The 22,031-nt window shown below is 37.0% G+C and overlaps 1 protein-coding gene across 1 annotated transcript in view; it reads right to left on the bottom strand.

Annotated features, from left to right (window-relative positions):
* Positions 1–1,614: 1,614 nt before the first annotated feature.
* TAF4B (TATA-box binding protein associated factor 4b) overlaps positions 1,615–22,031 on the bottom strand; it is a 127,233-nt gene continuing 106,816 nt past the window's right edge. Inside the window, exon 15 of the mRNA XM_043558506.1 lies at positions 1,615–3,465. Coding sequence (XP_043414441.1) covers positions 3,298–3,465 — 168 coding nt within the window. The 3' untranslated portion in view covers positions 1,615–3,297. The remainder of the gene's footprint in view (positions 3,466–22,031) is intronic.

Raw genomic sequence — 22,031 nt, 5'->3', positions numbered from 1 at the left:
GAGAGACAGAGCATGAACGGGGGAGGGGCCGAGAGAGAGGGAGACACAGAATCGGAAACAGGCTCCAGGCTCTGAGCCATCAGCCCAGAGCCTGACGCGGGGCTCGAACTCACAGACCGCGAGATCGTGACCTGGCTGAAGTCGGATGCTTAACCGACTGCGCCACCCAGGCGCCCCAAAATGGCCTTAATTCTAAATAAAGTGTTGCCAAAATTCTAATGAAACAAAATTTAACTCAAATGCAGGATTTAAGAAATATAGGCTTTAAAAGAATGTTAAATGTTGATCTTATTTTTACGAGAAGGTCTTAAAGATACTCATGGAGGAAACAATTTAGATCAATCAGTTGGCGAGCCTGGGTGGCTCTGTCAGTTAAGCATCCAACTTTGGCTCAGGTTGTGATCTCACGGCTCATGAGTTTGAGCCCCGTGCCAGGCTCTGTGCGGCTAGCTCAGAGCCTGGAGACTGCTTCAGATTCTGTGTCTCCCTCTCTCTCTGTTCCTCCCCCACTCGCACTTTGTCTCTCCCTCTCTCAAAAATAAACATTAAAAAAAAAAATCTAAAAGATCAGTCATATTAAAAGTAAATGGGTGAAATATGGGTGAATTTTATATATAAAATATGCCTCAATAAAGTTGCTTAAAAAAAAAAAACAGGGGCGCCTGGGTGGCGCAGTCGGTTAAGCGTCCGACTTCAGCCAGGTCACAATCTCGCGGTCCGGGAGTTCGAGCCCCGCGTCGGGCTCTGGGCTGATGGCTCAGAGCCTGGAGCCTGTTTCTGATTCTGTGTCTCCCTCTCTCTCTGCCCCTCCCCCGTTCATGCTCTGTCTCTCTCTGTCCCAAAAATAAATAAAAGTTAAAAAAAATAAATAAAAAAAAAAACAAAACAAAAACAGGTAAGAGAATGTCCAGTACTTTACTCTTTTACTGTTCGTCACCCAAGATAAATATTTACTTGAAGGCAGAGGGTCACAAACGTCAATACTTGAAGGGTTCAGACAAGGGAAGGTAAATTTATGCCCCCACATCTAAAGTGAACAGGCACTGGATGGCTCCAGTGGATTACCATACACAAGGAGGTACCTAATGATTCCAGATCTTCTGATTTTTCAAAGGAAGTGGAAATACAGATTTTTGTAAATTAAAACACGGGAAACACTGTATGAGTCACAGAGAATGCCTTTATAGATCAAATCTACCCCAAGGCCACCATTTTGCAAACTGAGCAGAAGAATACTTTGGATACACTGTACTTGTTCTTTTGTAAGATATACTTCACGACACAAATTTTAAAAATGTATATTAAAAATAAGGTTTGAAAAAGAATACTTTTAGTAAGAAAACTGATGCGCCAAGAAAAGCTTTTGTAATGAATATGTTTAGCTTTCTTTGTGAGTCAAATAGCATGCAAATTTACAACTATTCCAAAGACAGTGGTAATAGTAACTTGGGATTTGAAGTGAGGTTCTGGAACCCAAATGCTGATACTCCAAAGTAACAATCCTAGCCAAGAAAGATCCATAGCCCAGTAGGTAAGACCCACTGCCCAGCCCCCAGGTGTGGAGGCTTACTACCAAAGATACTGGTTTTCAAAGTCAGTAACTGAGCAAAATTATTCGTATAATAAAATAATTATTTTAATGAAGTATTTGAAATAATTTTAAACATTTATACACAAATATGGGAATATGCTGCACTTTACAAAAAAATAAAGCTAAGCATTTAAATATACAAAAACAACTTTAGGTATAGATCTCTTCTGAAAGTTTCTCTTTTAACATATACATAATTTATAGCATTTTACATAACTTGCTGAAAACAAAAATGGCCAATTTAACATTTATTACAGTATAGAACATGGCCACAACAGTCCCCATGGGAAGAACAGGATAAGGAGTAACATACCAGAGGTGTGTTCTTTTCCCGCTGAATTCTTTTTCTAAGAAGCACAGCTTTCCCATTTTTAAAAAATCTTCTTGGAGGATTTACTTGTTCTTTCTGTATGGGATTCTAAATACAGCTATTATTTTTCACCAACTACATGCCACAAAGGCGGAATTAAAAGAAAGAAAAGAGGGTTTGCTTTACAAAACATCAGCTTCCTCCTCAGGTGGGGGGAAAAAAAATATATATATATATTGCTCCTCATAATACATTTAGAGCCAAGATCTCCAACAATGAAATGCTGACATTACCTTTTGAGTATAGAATCCAAAATGGAGTCCTATTGTTAAAAATTTCTAATCATCGATTAGGATTTTTTAAATGCAACAAGATGCTTAAAACTTGCAGTAATGAAAAGGATTTTAGAAAACTATCCTTCTTGAGATTTAAAACAATACACAAAACAAAAAATAACGACTTCCTTTTCAGATAATGTACACTTGAAAATGTTTGATACATTTTCCTTTTTTGGTTGGGCTGTGATTTTGTCCTGTCAACAAAACGTGTACCGGTTGCTCTGGAGTTCCAATCCCACCACTGGAACGGAGGACGCATGTGCAGCATGGTTCCTATTCTGAGGTTCCACTCTCATTTTCCCCTCCTCAGTTTGAACGCAGTGCCCCATCATTCTTTTCAATACTTCCCACCTTTTCCACTTTTCAGTGAGGTATATCAGCAGCTTCCATTTTAAAGTTTCCCTGACAAGGATGTACCCTCACTTGGTATCAGAAGCAGCATATGGTGACGACCCAGAGAGGAGCCACCTTTGTGGGGACAGGCACAAACTATCCCCATCTGTCTCCGTTTTGACAACACTGGGACTCGGCTGACCAAAGTCACTACAGACGCTGTGGCTTGTCACCTGCAACTACAGAAGGTGACTATCACAATTAGCTAAGCAACTTCTGATCCCAGCCTAGAAAACCTAACACTTTGAGACAAGTTCAGCAGAGGATGAAATATAATCTTGGAAAGTCGGGACTCTTCCTTTCTTTCCCCTGCATCGTAATGCAGGCTGTGTTAGGGAAAGACACCTCGCCTACAGTCCAGCAAATGAAGCAGGTGGTAACAAACAGGGCCTTAACTTGCTGTAATTAAATCCACAGGTAGGCAGAAGCCTATGTCTGTGTGAACTGTATTTCATAACCAATTTCCAGAAGACAAAGTTGAATTCTAGTCATTAAGAACCCCGTGGGATGTGTAAGTAAGATTTAATAAAAGTTTATAACTGTAAACAATGATCTTCCCTATTGGTGATTATTTTCCAGAAACTGAAATTTCAGGAGAGTGCAACAATGCTCTTTATGTCTTCTTTGGCAGTAAACAGCAAGGATCTGGATGGAGACTGGAGTGGTCACTTCAGAAGGGCAAGGTACAGAGCTCGAGAATACTTCATCTCTCTTTCCTGTTCCATACAGAATATCAAGTCCCTGAGACAGATTCTTGTGATTCTTGGACGAAGCAACTGTTTGGTGGCTGTCAGGCTGGATGTCCCAGAAGCAAGAAGATTGTCTTTTAAGCCCTAAACAGAATAGAGAAAAAAGTTTAAAGTAACCAATCTTTCATAAAGGGAAAAACTGTCTTCAGCATGGAAGAGCTACTAGCCTCTGGCCACTGAGTTAAGTGCTGGAGAGAATACAATAACGCAGCAGGCTCAACCCTGTCCCCAGAAACCCCATCTCTTGGGGAAGGCCAACTGCCCCCACACCTCATTCAATCTTTCTCTCTCACCTGGACCAGGGCCACAGCCTCTTAACTGATTTCTCCACTTCCAGGCTCTACTTCATTCCATTCTTTGCTGTGCATTGAAGGCCAGACTTTCTTCTTTAAAGGTCTTAGACAAAAGTTTCGGGATTGATGGATGTGGTCATTATTTCAATTGCAGCGATGATTTCATAGGTATATGTACATATAAAAATCTATCAGACTGAATACTTGAAATGTGTGCTGCTTTTTGTATGTCGATTATAAAAATAAAAGAAAAAGCCTTACATGATTCAGGTCCTACCATTCTGTGGTTCAAAAATCTTCAATGGCTCCCCCCACCCTGTCCAGACTAGCTACCTGAGCACTAGTTATGACAGCTATGTTAATCACTTCCCACACATGATCTCTTTTCTTTCATGTAACATTGCAACAAGTTACATGGGTGCTGCCTCCATTTATCAAATGAGAATACTGAGCTTAGATAGGTTAAGCGACCTGTTCAGAGTCACACAGCAAAACTGAACCGGGACTCAATTTCTAAGTTGATCTAAAGTGAGTGCTCTTATGGGAATGCAAGCTGGTGCAGCACTCTGGAAAACAGTATGGAGGTTCCTCAAAAAACTAAAAACAGAACTACCGTAGGACCTAGCAATTGTACTACTAGGCATTTATCCACGGAATACAGGTGTGCTGTTTTGAAGGGACACATGCACCCCCATGTTTCTAGCAGCATTATCAACAATAGCCAAAGTATGGAAAGAGCCCAAATGTCTATTGATGGATGAATGGATAAAGAAAATGTGGTGTGTGTGTATATATATATATACACACACACACACACACACACACACACACACACACACACACACACACACAATGGAGTATTATTCGGCAATCAAAAAGAATGCAATCTTGCCATTTGCAACTACGTGGATGGAACTGGAGGGTATTATGCTAAGTGAAATTAGTCAAAGAAAGACAAAAATCATAGGACTTGACTCATATGAGGATTTAAGAGACAAAACAGATGAACATAAGGGAAGGGAAACAAAAATAATATAAAACAGGGAGGGGGACAAAACAGAAGAGACTCATAAATATGGAGAACAAACAGAGGGTTATGGGAGGGGTTATGGGAGGAGGGGATAGGATAAATGGGTAAGGGGCACTAAGGAATCTACTCCTGAAATCACTATTGCACTATATGCGAACTAATTTGGATGTAAATTAAAAAAAAAAACTTAAAAATAAATAAAATAAATAAAAAAATAAAGTGAGTGCTCTTAGTTATTACTGTGTTATATTATCTACCAAATCAGGTACAAACTCATCACATGGCTTCCCTGCAGGCTCACTTCCCACTGTTCCTTTACAAAAACAAAGGCTGGAAGAAGAAACGAAAAATAACAGAATTCTTAAAGGATAATTTTGTCAAGGTGAAATCCTTTATTCTCTCATTCTTTTTTTTTTAACCATACTTTGTTCCCAAAAACATCTTGATAGGGTTGTCGACCCTCCTTTCACCCTCCAAAAGACTTACATTTATATTTCTGTAACATAGGAGGCAAATCTTCTGGTTCTGTAACTATCCTTTTATAACCATCGAATTTTGATTATTCCCTCTACATTTTTGTTTTATTTTGATGGAGGAGAAAGAGATCCTCTTTCAGGAATACACTTTGGTCAAAACAAGTCAACTTAATTCTATGCATGTTCACAGAATGACTGAGGGGCACTTTACCTGATGGTCAAGCAAAATCTCCTTAGGAGATGCTTTGCAGTTTTGAGGGAATATGATAGCACAATCACATTTCTATACTCATAAGGTTAAACATGTTCAAAAGGATCCATGGAACAAATTTTGGAAAGTCGACATGTTTAAAAAGGATGAAAACTTTACTCTTGGCTGCACAATTGCCTGGCTATTTGTCCTGGAGCCAAGCTATGGGACAGCCAGTCTTTCACCACTTCTGCAAGGTTCTCAGTAATGAATGCGCATACAAGTGTCTGCCTCTGTGACTTCCACTAAAGCATGGCAGTCAAGCACTAGCACATTCCTCTTCCCGTTACCACTTAGAGGTGGTATAATATAGATATAATCCTAACTACTGTGAATTATCACCATCACAATATTTTCCTAAGGGTTTTGCAGAATGGACCTGCCAACTGAGCTTTGGAAAACTGGATAAAAAACACACATTAGGAAGAGAGTTAATAAAACATGTCATGGGCAGTGAGTGGCAATTTTGCTGTATATAGGAGTTATCTGTTTATAGTACATTTAAATAGAGGCATTTTCTTAGCCAAAAATTAGATATAATATGCTAAAGCTGAATCGATAGTTGTTTACAAACGTTTCCTATTAAGAGTTTGCCTAAAATCAATCATCTAATGTTTTAGATGGATTTTGAAATGTAAATGGCTAGATGGATACACAATGTCTTGGCAAATGTAAATACTCAGAAATATGTCACATGTCCACTGAAAGACATGTATGAGAATGTTTAGTACTATTGTTTGTAATAGACCTAAACAAGAAACCATCCAAATGCCCATTAAGAATAAATTGTGGAATACTTACACAAATGGAAAACTACACAGCAGTAACAAACTGAGTAACATAGACGAATATCACAAAAATGAAAGGATCCAAACACAACAAAATATAGTCTGATTCCATTTCTATAAAGTTCAAAGCTACAGAAGTCAGTACAATGATTCCCCTTAGGGGAGAGGAGTAGTGGCCAGAAAGAGATAGGGCAGGGTTATCTGGGGTTCCGGTGACGTTCTCTGTCTTGACTGGAGTATTGTCTACATGGGTGTGTTTGTGCTGTGAAAATTCAGTGAGCTTTGATTTGTGTGCTTTTCTGCATCAATGTTATACTTTAATTAAAAAATTAAAATGCTCAAAAAAACACCCCACAAACCCTTGTCCAGGTAGGAAATAAAAAAGAGAGCAAAGAGGGAAAAAGAGGAAAGAAATAAGGCAAAAATGTTAAACAGAAAAAAAAATTTTAAAACCGAATCATCTGGGTAAAGAACAAAGGGGTCACAGTTCATGCTTGTCATGTGATAACCCTAAAGGATTCAGGAGAAAGAGCCATATTACAGCTGCCAGCACAGGGTTGAAAAGAAGGTCATTCCAACAGGATGTAGCAGAAGGCCTGAGGCAATGTTATAAATGAAACAAACCCCAAGGGACATCCAGTAACCCAACAGAAATGTCTTTCATAATTCACAACTTTACAAAGGTGATAGCATCCTCTTCCCCCAAATAGTGACACACTTCGAAAGTCAATCTTTCTTGAACATGGATACAAAAATATAGCATTTTTATTCCTATGCCTATGCTTTGGGGATGTCTACAGTCTGACTTGTCACTTTCACAATGACCTGGGCAGAATAATCAGCTCTCAATTATCCATGGTCAAGAAAGTGGATCGTGCACAGCTAACTTAAAGCTATAAAAAAACTCAAACCTGCCTTTTCACCAACATCTTTAATTTTCTCTCACCTCACTAAGTTTCTTCTCCCACCTCACCAAGTCTAGGACTGATTTCTGGTCACATTACATTATTAATGCCAAAGAACACTAAGGTGGTTACGAGATCAGAATTTGTATGAAGGAAAAAGAAGACCCTTGTGATAATGTATTAATTATTTCTGATATAGGGTGTTTTCCCAACCAACTTTCTACATGAGGATATTCCGTAACTTGGATTCTTCACATGGATGAAAATCAGGTGAAATGAAAGAGAAAGATCAAAGAAAATGAAAGAAATAATACACTTATTACCAAGTGCACAACAGATGTTCTTGAAATCATAATCAAAACTAAATGTTCACATACTCTACCACTGCTAGGTCAATTAAGTTATTAGCCTTCACTAATTTGTTCAATTATATCACTAAACAAAATTTCTTATTTTTGAGGAACTCTTCTCCTCTAATAAGAAAAAACTGAACACTATAAGTTACCAATTTCAGAGAAATAACACTGTTTTTAAAATGACACTAAGTATTTGGGTGCCTCGGTGGCTTAGTCGGTTGTGTCCAACTGCGGCTCAGGTCATGATCTCATGGTTTGTGAGTTTGAGCCCCAGGTTGGGCTCTGTGCCAACAACTCAGAGCTTGGAGCCTGCTTCGGATTCTGTCTGTCTGTCTGTCTCTCTCTCTCTCTCTCTCTCTCTGCCCCTCCCCTACTCATACTCTGCCTTTCTCTCTCTCTCAAAAACCAACATTACAAAACATTTTTTAAAAATGACACTAAGTACTTAAAAATAACCAGTTATCCAAATTTTTATTCCCTCAACTTACTGGAGTGGGTGCTGTGAAGTGAAACCTTTCAAAGTTTGTCTCACTTCTTTTTCCATATTTTCCTCAATTCTATTCCTGCTGTATTAACTGAAAAGCAGAAATCACATTTTTCTGAGTTCAGGGGCTTCCTGCATCCTGCTGAAGTTCTCAGTGACTTCACGTGGGCCTCTGTTTCGAAAAGCTGCCATCCAAGGCAACTGAGCTTCCTGCCAGCTCACACACAGATGCAGCTGACAAGTTCCCTGGGTTACTGGACACTTAAAGATATACAGGAGGATTGAACAGTGGTGAGCCCTGGTTGTCTCCTCCATAAGCAACCTCAGACAAATTACTTAAATTCTCTGTGCCTCAGTTTCCTAATCTGCAACACAGGAAGAGTAACAGTAATTATCTCATAGGGTTGTCTTGGGGATTAAATGAGAACAGTGCCTGGCATGCAGTATACATTCTGTAAATGCTGAACCTTCTTATAATAAATTAATTCATTAGTCAGTTTAGAGGTTTGAAGGTTTATAAACAGGAAACAGTATAATTCTAGTTCCAGATCTTTCCTGACATCCCGTAGTTAAGTGTAATTATGATAAACATCCTGCCAAGTCCTACCTAACTTAAAGAAACAATTTCTCTTGCCACATTTACTTTAGTCCTCTCAGTGAAATCTTTGGGTTTTAGTGGAGCTCTCAGTGCCTAAAGCTAACAAGTAGATTAATGGACATTTCAGACATGCGGTGGATGGACAAAGGATATATCCCAGGACAGCAAGTTTTCCATAAGCTCCTCCAATCAAATAGTGGAGGAGCTTGATGCTCTACAGACCCAACCAAGCTTATCAATATTGTTTCCAGAAGCTAACATCAACTTCTTCCATTCTATTCCCTGCATCAGAAGACTGACAAAACACAATGCATCCCTGAATCTTAATAATTAACTAGGAACAAAAATTGGACATTTTTAATACAGGCAAAGATTCGTTACATTTCTCAGGCTCTGCCCCCGATTTTATGCTAATCCCAAGTACCATGGCAGATCTTAAGGTGATGACTCAGGTCTTAAACTTCAGGGAGGAAACAAGAAATAGACATGGGCACAGGGGGTACAATGAAGATCTGGCTCTAGAAAAAGAAACTGAACATCCTCTAAGTCTTAGAAACAAGAATAAAAAAAAAGTATCCTGGCCTTGTGTAACAAGAACACGAAAAATCTATATTTAAAAGACCTGAGCTTCTAGGCCTTAAAGGCAGCATAGAGGGGGGGAAAAAAAGCTCAACTTCGAGATTGAGCGCCCTCTGCTGGTCAACAAGAGGAACTTTTGACGCAACAGATCTCTAGCTTTTACCACCTTCATTTTATTCAAGGTATTTCAGAATATTAGCAACTCTACATACATGTTATCTTCTGCCCTAGAATTGTTACTTCTAAGTGTCTGTGTTTCAACAGTCTTTTACAGACTTCATGTTTCTTAAAGTTTCATTAGCAGAAATTTCAAAAAAGATTCAACAATATTAAGAAAACTTTTATATTATCAGCCTTTGATTTTTAGCTGTTTAGGGAAAAGGATAATTTCATTATTTTCTATGGTGTTATTATTTCACAAAGTGTATTTCACCAGGTGTATGAGAATTACCTGAAACCAAAACCTGCAGATCTCCAAGTCAAATTCTCATATCAATACTGATTTCATCTCTGAGGTTTGGATCCAACAGTCTGCATTTTTAACAAATACCATAGATGATTTTTCTCAGTAAAGTTTGGGAACAAGTGGTGTAAGTGAATTTTAGCTTCTCTAACAGACATAACATTTGAAGACTAATTGAAATGGCTAATTCGTGAATTTTTTCTAGTTGAACCCCAGCTCATTTAAACAAAGGAAAAATTGTGAAAAATACAAAAGCACTGCAAAATATAGAAATAATGTGTGTTTAAACAGACTGCTGTGACATGTAATTGTGAGCTTTGAGTTCTAATTCTAGTTGTGTAATTATGAGAGTTACAAAGACAATTCTGGTTCTTCTGTGCTAGTGACAATCCCCCTTCTTTATCTCCAAAAGAATGCTTTCCTAAATTCTAGACTTCACTGTTTAATTTCCTAATGAACTCTCAGACTGAATGTATCCTATATTCAACATGTTTCAAATCAGTGTCCTCTTATTTCTCCTCCTCTTTCTTATTTATTTTTAAATGTTTATTTTTGAGAGAGAGAGAGACACACACAGAGCACAAGCTAGGAGGGGCAGAGAGAGACACACAGAATCAGAAACAGGATCCAGGCTCTGAGCTGTCAGCACAGCTGAACCCACAAAGTGCGAGATTGTGACCCGAGCTGAAGTCAGATGCCCAACTGACTGAGCCACCCAGGTGCCCCATCCTCTTTCTTATTTAAAGTAATGGTAATACCATTCACCTCCAAAGGCCAAGCCAGAAAACTGGGTGTCATCCTTAACTCTTTCTCCCTCTACATTCCATCAGTCACTTATCAGTTCTACCTCCTAACAATTTCCAAACCATCTACTTCTTCCTACATTTTCACTCCCATTATCTTTTGCCTAGGTTACTTCCAACAACCTTCCTAAGTTTCCTAGTTCCAGTATTAATATTGCTCATATTGGAGTGGGAATGATCTTTCTAAAATAATAACCAGATAATGCTGTTTTCCTGCTCAAAATGCTCCAATGGCTAAAAATCTATAGGACCCAGTCCAAGTATCCAACCATGACCTATACGGTCATCCAGGAACATACCAAAGCCTCTCCCCAGTCTCATCTCTCATTCCTTTCTTCCTGTCCCAAACTACTGTGCATGCCACAATATTATTTTCCTCTTTGCTCCAGACAGTTAATTCTCTCCTCCTTAACTCATTTCCAATTTCTCTGTCCTATCCTTGTATCACATCACCCCACTAAGTTCTTTAAAACTCAGTTCAGGTACATGTTTCCCTAAGTGCTCCAAACCCAAACTACCCTAGGTCTGGACCAGGTACAAGTCCTACTTCAGAAGTACTCTGAATTTCATTCTATCATCACATGCATTCAGCACAATGCAATTACCTCTTTAACTTTCTCACTCACTAGAAGGGAAGGATTTTGTAGCTGTGAATATTTTAACACAGTGTTTGGCACTTAGCTGATATCCATTCAGCATCTGCAGTACAATCATGTGTCTAAGTGTCACCCAATAACATTGTTTATGTGAATTAACAATGGCTTTAAAATCAAGATGCTGCTGTCATTCTTAACTTTAAGCCAAATAATCTGAGAGACAAATGTAAAGTCCCTTGATGGCTTATTCCTAAGCATTACCCAGCCTTCTAACAATTCATCTCACCCACTCATCCCCACCAAGCTGCTCCTGGATCAAATTGCTTAAAAGGTTATTTTTGGTCACTCTTTCAAACAGCAAAAAAGTGCTTCAGTCCACCAAGTAACACAATACACAGGAACAGTATAGACAACCAAAAAAACAGTCAACTCTGAAAAGCAGTAACTTTCCTCTTAATACTAGTAATTTTCTTTAACCTTTAATTAAGACACTTACAAAGTCCTCTCAAAAACTATGTCCAAAGATAAGCTTTACCTTTTATTTTATGATGAAACCTTCAAACGACTGCCAGTTAACTGTTTTTTTTTCTTTTTTCTTTCAGAACCAGCTTTGATTTTATTCTTGGAGGATTTAAATGTTAAGAAAAGCTAATGGGGTACCTGAGTGGCTTGGTCCATTAAGTGTCCCACTCTGGCTCAGGTTGTGATCTCACAATTTGTGAGTTCAAGCCCCACATCCGGCTCTGTGCTGACTGCTCAGAGCCTGAAGCCTGCTTCAGATTCTGTGTCTTCCTCTCTCTCTCTCTCTGCCCCTCCCCTGCTCACACTCTGCCTCTCTCTTAAAAATAAACATTTAAAAAAGAAGAAAAGAAAAGCTACAATATCAGAAAAGGCTGTTGTGCCTCACAGCTAAAGTAAATTTACCAATATATTTAAGTTTTAACAGTAGCTTTACTTAAAACTCTAGTACTTCTAGAGCTGGGGAGCTGCACAGGACTGATGGAAAATGGTATTACAAAATAGAAATTTAAACGGGAAAAATAAAAGAGCACTACAGATGGTAAATATAAAAGAACTATTTTTATTTATCAACTCTTTAAAAGACTACGACCAAGTAATAACAATGTACTAGAGTTTAAAACATATGTAGAAGTATAAAAAGCACAAAGGACAGGGGAATTTGTATAATGGAATCACATAGTTAAAAGGTTTTCACATCCTTTTTATAATTTTTTTAATTATTTAAAAAATGTTTATCTTTGAGAGAGAGAGCACAAGTGAGGGAGGGATGTAGAGGGGGTTACAGAGGATCTGAAATGGGCTCTGAGCTGACAGCAGCAAGCCCGACTCGGGTCTGAACCAATGAACTGAGAGACCATGACCTGAGCCAAAGTCAATTGCTCAACCCACTAAGCCACCCAGGTGCGCCCCCCTCCCCCTTTTTTAAAGTAGGCTTCATGCCCAGCATGGAGTCCAACATGGGGCTTGAACCCATGACCCTGAGATCAAGACCTGGGCTGAGATCAAGAGTTGGACACTTAACCAACTGAGCCACCCAGGTGCCCCAAGATTTTCACATCTTATGTGAAGTGGTATTAATCCAAGGTTGAGTGCAGACAGTTAAGGATACATACTATACTATTAAAAAAATAAAAGAGTAGTATAGTTAAAAAGCCAACAGAGGATACAGAACATGACACTAAAATACTACATAATTAACTCAAAAGATGACTGGAAAGGAGAAACAAAACAACAGAGGGAACAAATAGAAAATAAATGACAAGATGGTAGACCCATATCCAATCACAGTGAAATTATATTAAATGTAAATGGACTAAACACTCCAAATAAATTTCCTTAAAATTTTTTCTTTAATTTTTACTTTATTTTCAAGAGCAAGAGAGACAGAGCACAAGCAGGGGAGGGCAGAGAGAGGGAGACACAGAATCTGAAGTAGGCTCCAGGCTCTGAGCTTGTCCTCACAGAGCCCAATGTGGGGCTTGAACTCACGAACTGCAAGATCATGACCTGAGCCTAAGTCAGACACTTAACCAACTGAGTCACACAGGTGCCCCTCCAAATACATTTACTGGCTGGACACAAATCTCAAACTCAATTATATGCTATTCATAAAAGACCGGCTTTAAATCAACACAGAGGGGCGCCTGGGTGGCTCAGTCAGTTAAGCATCCAACTTCAGCTCGGGTCATGATCTCATGGTTCGTGGGTTCGAGCCCCGCATTGGGCTCTGTGCTGACAGCATGGAGCCTGGAGCCCTCTTTGAGTTCTGTGTCTCTCCCTCTCTCTCTGCCCCTTTGCTGCTTGCACTCTCATTCTCTCTCTCTTGCTCTCGAAAATGAATAAACATAAAAAAAAAATAAAAAATAAAAATAAATCAAGACACAGATAGGCTGGAAATAGAAGGATAGAAAAAGATAAACCATGCAAATATTAAGCATAATAGTATTTGGTATGGCTATAATAATATTAAAGTAAGGCTTTAAGACAATGAATATCAACAGAAATAGAATAATTTCACAATGACAAAAGAGGGAAACCCATCAGACAGACATACTGTGTTTACAACCAATAATAGACCATCAAAAAAAAAAGAAGCAAAAATTGACAAGTAGAAATAGACAAATGCACAACCATAGTTTAAAAAAAAGAGAAAACTTACAAACTTCTTTCAGCAACCAATGGAACAAGCAGTCAAAAAAAAAAAAAAACTGGTAAGGATGGGGCGCCTGGATGGCGCAGTCGGTTGGGCGTCCGACTTCAGCCAGGTCACGATCTCGCGGTCCGTGAGTTCGGGCCCCGCGTCGGGCTCTGGGCTGATGGCTCGGAGCCTGGAGCCTGTTTCCGATTCTGTGTCTCCCTCTCTCTCTGCCCCTCCCCCGTTCATGCTCTGTCTCTCTCTGTCCCAAAAAGAATAAATAAACGTTGAAAAAAAAAAATTAAAAAAAAAAACAACTGGTAAGGATATAGAAGACTTAATAGACACTTCACTCACCACTAAAGAAAACACATCCTTCTCAAGTGCACAGAGAATATTCCTTAAGATAAACCATATATTAGGACAGATCTCAATAAATTTAACAGGATTGAAATCACAGAATATGTCTTCTAACAATAATGAAAACACCAAATATTTGGAATTAAACAACACACTTCTAAACAGTCTGTATTTCAAAGAAGATGACAAAAGGGAAATTAGGAAATATATTTGAACGTAACAATAATAAAAACACAACATACTCAACATATCAGAGATTTTCTGCTTTAGCTTTACTCCCACAAACTAACAGAAATTTATAACATTTAGTGTTTTTATTAGAATAAAAAGTTATACCCAACCTTCACCTCAAGAAGCTGGAAAAAGAAAATATTAAACACCATGGAAGTAGAAGAAAGGGAGTAATAGGAGTGGAAATCAGTGAAATAGGAAATGGACAAACATTTTTGGGGAGGAAAAAAAGCCATAAGTTAATTTTCGGAAAAGATTGATCAAATGTATGGACCCTTATCTAGACTGATCAGGAAGAAAGACAACACATAAATTATCAATATCAGGAATGAAAGAAAAAATATCACCACAGATATTAAAAGATAATGACAAGATAAGATAATTTTACATGAATGACTTTAACAACCTAGATGAGTACAAAAATTCTTTGAGAAACACAATGTTCAAATATTAATACACATAAAAAGAAAAAAACCTAGTATTGAGATGGCCTTACATAGAAAACTTGAGGCCCGGATGGCTTCATTGGTAAAAGCTATCAAACATTTAAGGAAGAAATACGACCTATGTTAGGCAAACACTTTAAAAAAAAAAAAAAAAAAAGAGGAAGAGCATTGGCATAACTCAAACAAAAACTAATAAGGACATTACAACAAAATGAAATTCTAGAACAATGTCATTTATGAACACAGATCCAAAAAAACTAAACAAAATGAATGAACAGCAAACAGAATCTAGTAACATATATAATTGATTTTATATTATGACCAATCCAGATTATCTCAGGATTTAAAAACAAATATAAATTACCAAATTAAAAGAATAAAGGTGAAAAGTCATATGATAATCAGACAAATTCACACATGCCTTGGCAAAATTCAATACGAACCATCATAAAAACTCTTTAGTCAACTAGGAAGAGAAGAATTTCCTCAATGAAAAACCTACAGCCAATATTATACTTAAAGGTTAAATACTGAATGTTTTTTGCCAAAGATCAGAAACAAGGCAAGGATGTCCATTCTTACCATTTCTATTCAACACAGTACTGGGGATGTTAGCTAGTGTTCTAAGGCAAGAAAAAATAAGGGAGAAGCATAAAGACTGAAAAGAAAGAAGTACTCTAAGGGAGCATGGGTGGCTCAGTTGGTTGAGCATCTGACTTCAGCTTAGGTCATGATTCTCCTGGTTTGTGAGTTCAAGCCCCACATTGGACTCTGTTGTTGACAACTCAGTCTGGAGCCTGTTTCGGTTTCTGTGTCTCCCTCTCTCTCTCTCTGCCCCTCCCCCTCTCGCACTCTGTCTCTCCTCTCTCAAAAATAAATAAACATTTAAAAAAATTAAAGAAAAAAAAGAAAAGAAAGAAGTACTCTACTTTGACTTGTAAACAACGTTGATTGTTTAGCAAATCTTAAGAAATTTATACCAAAAACTATCAGAAAAATTAAGTAAATTTAGCAGATCAGAGGATACAAGATTTGATATATTAGCAACAAACTGGAAAGTATAATTAAAAAAATACTATTTTGGGGGTGCCTGGGTGGCTCAGTTGGTTACGTGACCGACTCTTGATTTTGGCTCATGTCATGACCTCATGGTTTGTGAGTTCAAGCCCCGTGCTGGGCTCTATGCCAGTGGCTGGGAGCCTGCCTGGGATTCTCTTCCTCCCCTCTTGCTGCCCCTCCCCCCCCCCAATAAATAAATATAAAAGAAAAATACCACTTTGGGGGGTGCCTGGGTGGCTCAGTCACATAAGGTCTAACTCTTAATTTCAGCTCAGGTCATGAGCTAATGGTTTGTGAGATTGAGCCCTGTGTGGGATCTGCACTGACAGCACAGAGACTGCTTGGGTCTGTCTGTCTCTCTCAAAATAAATAAATAAACTTAAAAAAAAGGAAAAAAAAACCATTTTGGGGTGCCTAGCTGACACAGTTGGAGGAGTGTGCAACTCTTGATCTTGGGGTCGTAAGTTTGAGCCCCAGGCTGGGTGCAGAGATTACTTAAATAAATATCTAAAAAAATACCATTTCAATAGCATCGACAAAATATCTATGTATAAACATAATGAAAGACATGAAAGACTTCTAAATAGAAAGCTAAAACACTGCAGGGAGAAATTAAAGATTACAGAAATAAATGGAAGGATATATGACACTCACATGGCCTCAATATCATTAAGATGTAAGTTCTGTAAACTGATCTACAGATTCAATGCCATCCTAATAAATATCTATACATTTTTGTAAGAATGACAGGATGATTCTGAAATTCATATGAAAATCCCAAGGACCCAGACAGAACAGCCAAAAACAACCTTGAAAAGGGACAAAGTTGGAGGATTTGATTATCTGATTTCAAAATTATTACAGTAAGTAAGAGACTGTGGTATTGGCATAAGTATAGCAAAACAGATCAACAGGATAAAGTATGAATATGCATTTCTACATATACATATAGTTAATTGGTTTTAAATATAAGTCATGATAAATGGAGAAAGTCTTTTCAATAAATGGGATGGAGTAACAAGATATCTATATATAAAAAAATTAGCCTCAACCCCTAACTTCAGATCAGACATAGAAATTAAATTACAAAGATCAAACACTTAAAAAATGTAAGAAGATCAAACACTTAAAATGTAAAATGTAAAGCTACTAGGGAAAAATCTGCGACGCTATTGGTACACAATTTTTTTTTTTTAGGATATAGAAAGCAGTAAGTCTAAAAGAAAAATGATAAAAATGATAAATTACACTTTGTCAAAGTTAAGACCTTCTGTTCTTCCAAAAGACACCATCATGGAAATAAAAGTACACTGCTATGGGAATGTGAAATGGCACAACCATTTGAAAAACTGTTTAGAGTTCCTTATAAAGTTAAACACACATTTATCTTATGATTCAACAGTTGCATTCCTAGTTAACTAAGAGAAATGAAAATGTTATGTCCACAAAATGACTTTTACAAGGATGTTCATAGCAGCTTTATTTGTACCTGCCAAAAATTAGAAAGAACGCAAGTGTTCAATGAATAAAGAAATTATGGAGCATTTATACAATGGAATACTACTCAGCACTAAAAAGGAATGTTACTACTAATATGTGCAATGTGAGTAAGTCTCAAAAACATAAATGTGGAATGAAAATTTAAAGACAAAAGAGTACATTTATGTATGATTTCCAATTACACAAAGTTCTAAAACAGGCAAGACTATGCTATGGTAACAGAAATTAGATCAGTAACTGAAAAGGAAAAGGCTGGAGGTGGTAATGACTGAATAGGCATGACAGAACTTTCTGTGGCCACAGAAATGTTTTCTATCTTAATTTGGGATGATGGTTATAATCAAAACCAGCATGTTTTATTGTAAATAAATTATATCTTGATCTTAAAACCAAGTGCAAAATTCATCTGAAGTTTTAAAAGTCATTCGTTCCTCAAAACTTCCCCCAAAGGCACATGGTTACTCTTCTCTACTGTCTGGTGTGCTCTGGTATAAAAGTTTGACAGGCACTGTGATGTCAGAATTCCATATTCAAAAATATTATGACAGGTAAAGAGAATGTAGACAAAGAAATGTTTATTCCAATATTATGTGGAAAGTTGTCTGTAAATAAAGTTACCTAGAAGATCTTTTAACACCCCAGAAGACATTCAACTCAGAGATTGTAAGTATTATTGAAGTGCTTGAAAATTTAAGTGTTAGCATTTCTCTATGAGGGTGTTATTACAATACTGAGTAAGCTTGACTGGGTGGATGTATCTTTCATATTACATAATATTTAGTAACACTGGCCCCTTGTCACAATATGCTTGTAGCATAGTCCCAAATCTTGAGTCACTGTGTCAGAATAATACCCCACATATTTCCAATTACTTCATAGGAGTAGGTACTGCCCCCCCAGTTGAGAACTTCTTGTCTATAAGCTAATGAGCATATATAAGCAGCATGAAAAATTATCCCATTAATACACGTAATCTACCATCCCATTTTAATTCCAATGCTGATAATTTCACTAATGACTACCTTTACTTACTTAATCTTCAAAAGAAAACAAAAGTGCATAGTTTTATGTGCCCTACTGAAGACTGACTTGGGAGGATAAAGAACGACTGATTTTGTTGAAAACTCTAATTAGGGAAACCAAACACAACCACTGACAACACTATCAACAACACCAAACTACAAGACAATATATTACATACAATACATAGACAAACTACAAGAAATAACATTAGAAACCAAACTACTAACTGGAGTGATAAATCCAGAAGATGACTGATCATGGTCAGAACCCTCCAAGTCCATGAATGTGCAATGGTGGGCTTAGAAAAAAAAAAAAAATCAGGATACTTCCAAGGTGTTCTTTGTGGCAGAAAATTAGCAAACATTCTAAGCTAAGTCAGGCAGACATTAACTAATTTGCTTTATGGTTTCAATATTCAAACGTGCCTTTCATGTATCAATCAAAACACAACATAATCATTTAATGGCAAGAAAGGCTTGTCAGGCTACTAGCATTTTATTGATATATGCAAATTTAAGAATGGACACTGAGAACAAGACTAAAGAATGAAAAAGGACATAAGGCCACCTACATGCCTGTTACTAAGAAGAGAAAGATAAATTAATTGGCACATGGTCCTATAATAAGAGACTGAATTAGTAATTAAAAAACTTCTACAGAAAAGCCCAGAACTAGATGGCTTCACTAGTAAAGTCTACCAAACATTTAAAGAAGAATTAACATGAATATTTGATAAATTCTTCCAAAAAACAAAAAAGGAGGGAACACTTCCTAATCCATTTTATAAGACCAGTATTATTACCCTGCTACAGAAACCAGACAAAGACATCACAAGAGCACAACAGAACAATTTCTGAATACAGAGGCAGAAATCCTCAACAAAATACTAGTAAAGAAAATCTAGCAGCATGTAAAAAGAATTTATACACTGATGACTAAGTGGGATATATACCCTAGGAATGCACAGCTGGCTCAACATGTGAAAATCAATGTAGTACATGTTATTAGTAAAAGGAAAAAAAGATAATCTCAACAGAGGCAGAAAAGGCTTCAGACAAAAAAAAAAAAAAAAAAAAAACGACAAACACAAAACAGGCTAGAAACAAAACAGAATTTCTTCAACTTTAAGAGCATCAATGAAAAACCCATAGCTAACATCATACTTAATGGCAAAAAAAAGAAAAAGAAAAAAGAAACCTTTCCACCTAAAATTAAGAGCAAAAAAAGGTGTCTGCTTTTACTGCTTCTATTCTTCTTGTACTGAAGGTTCTAGCCAGGGCAATTAGGCAAGAACATGAAAGAACAAGGCATCCAGAAATGAAAGGAAAAAGTAAAACTACCACTATCTGCCAGTAACATCATCTTGTATATATAGAAAATCTTAAAGAATTCACAAAAACTATTAGAGCTAATAAACGAGTTCAGAAAGGTTGCTGGATACAACATCAATATACAAAAAAAATCAGTTCTATTTCTATATGCGAGCAATAAGCAATCGAAAAATGAAATTAAGAAATCAATGACATTTATGACAGCAGCAAAGAGAATAAAAATACTTAGGAATAAGCTTAACAAAAGGAAGTGCAAAATTTGTACACTGAAAACTACAAAACATTGTTGAAAGAAATTTCAAAAGACTGATAGGTATCAAATGTTCATGGACTAGAATACTTAATATTGTTGGGATGGAAGTACTATTCAAACTATCTATATATTCAATGTAATCTGTATCAAACTCCCAACTATCTTTTTTTGCAGACATTGACAAAATGATTCCAAAATATGTATGTAAATGTAAGGGACACAGAATAGCCAAAACATCTTGAAAGCAAAGAGTCCAGTCTAGAAAAATCACTTTCTGATTGGAAAATTTACTGCAAAGCTATAGTAATCAAGACATTGTGGTACTTGCAGATAGACACATAGATTGGCAGAATAGAATTGAGAGCCCAGAAATAGACCCATACATCTATGATTAATTTTCTTTTTTTATTAAAAAAAAAATTTTTTTTTTAACGTTCATTCATTTTTGAGACAGAGAGAGACAGAGCATGAATGGGGGAAGGTCAGAGAGAGAGGGAGACACAGAATCCGAAACAGGCTCCAGGCTCCGAGCTGTCAGCACAGAGCCCGACGTGGGGCTCAAACTCACGGACCACGAGATCATGACCTGAGCCGAAGTCGGACGCCCGACCGACTGAGCCACCCAGGTGCCCCATGATTAATTTATTTTCAACTAGGGTGTTAAGACTGTTCAATGGGAAAGAACGGTCTTTTCAAAAAATTATGCCAGGACAACTGGATATCTACATGCAGAAGAATGAATTTGGACCCATCTTATACCGTATACAAAAAAATGAACTCAAAAAGGATCAAAGATGTAAATGTAAAAGCTAAAACTGTAATACTCTTAGATATAAATCCTGTGACACTGGGTTACAAGCAAGCAAAGAAAAAGACTGATTGGACTTCATTTCTACAAAGTAAATATACAAATGACCAAAAGGGACATGAAAAGTTGTCCAATGTTAGTAGTCACTAGAGAAATGCAAAACAAAAGCCACAATGAGATACCCCTTTATGCCCACTGGAATGGCTATTAAAACAAAAACAAAAACAGACAACAACAACTAACGACCATCATGTGGAGAAATTGGAACTCTCATGCATTATGGATAGGAATGTAAAATGGTGAAGCTGCTATGGAAAAGAGTTTGGCATTCCTCAAAAAGTCAATCACTGAGTTATTATTATATGACCCAGTAATTCCACTCCTAGGAATATACCCAAAAGAAATTAAGTATTCAGCCATAATTAGGAATGAAGTACTGATAAATGCTACAATACGGATGGCCCTTGAAAACATTATGTGAAGTCAAAGAAGTTAGATACAAAAGATCACATATTATATAATTCCATTTATATGAATGCTTAGCATAGCAAATCCATAAAGACAGAAAGCAGATTAGTGGTTGCAAGGTGCTCAGAGGGAACAGTTAATGGCTATGGAATTTCTTTTTTGGAGTGATGAAAATGTTCTGTGATTAAATAATGGTGATAGTTGCACAGCCATGTGAATACACTAAAAACTACTCAACTGTACACTCTATAGTGGTGAATTTCATAGTATATGAATTTTATCTGAACAAAAATCCCACAAAAGATAGGCACAATCTGGTAAGTCAAACAAATTGGAATAAACATTTCAAAAGCAACTTGTAGTTACTGTTTTCAATACTTTATGGAATTCTTGGGGAAAATGCATAAATAGAAATTCAACAATATACTCTAAATGTTATTAGAAAGTAAAGTACTATTGCAATATCTAAGGCAGATATATTGCTTTCCAAGTAAACTTGGGTTTTCACTGGTAACATTAATTGACAATCTGAACATCTAATTTGGGAAAATCTCACAGAGAAATTAAGTGTCATTTAAACTATGGAAAGATACGCTTAGCAAAGGAGTTACCAACCACTTTTCCCATAAACATTAGTTTGTTGTTAATTAACACTCATCTATCATCACGTTGGAAAACCCTCTAAGGCCTGGTATTTATCAAAAGCAGTCCTACATAACACAGGCAATTCGTGCTCTTCACAGACACTGAAGTTGGAACCAAATAGCTCCATACAAGGCTGAGACAAACAGCTACTAGTACATTAGGGAATAAGCATAACAGTATAACTGGTCATGTGAGAACAGTACAATTTAAGAAATCTAAAGACAGTCATACTAGTCTAAATTACAGAAG

This window comes from Prionailurus bengalensis, chromosome D3 (assembly GCF_016509475.1).
Source record: "Prionailurus bengalensis isolate Pbe53 chromosome D3, Fcat_Pben_1.1_paternal_pri, whole genome shotgun sequence".
Lineage (NCBI taxonomy): Eukaryota > Metazoa > Chordata > Mammalia > Carnivora > Felidae > Prionailurus > Prionailurus bengalensis.
This window is presented reverse-complemented; position numbering and strand designations above follow the sequence as displayed.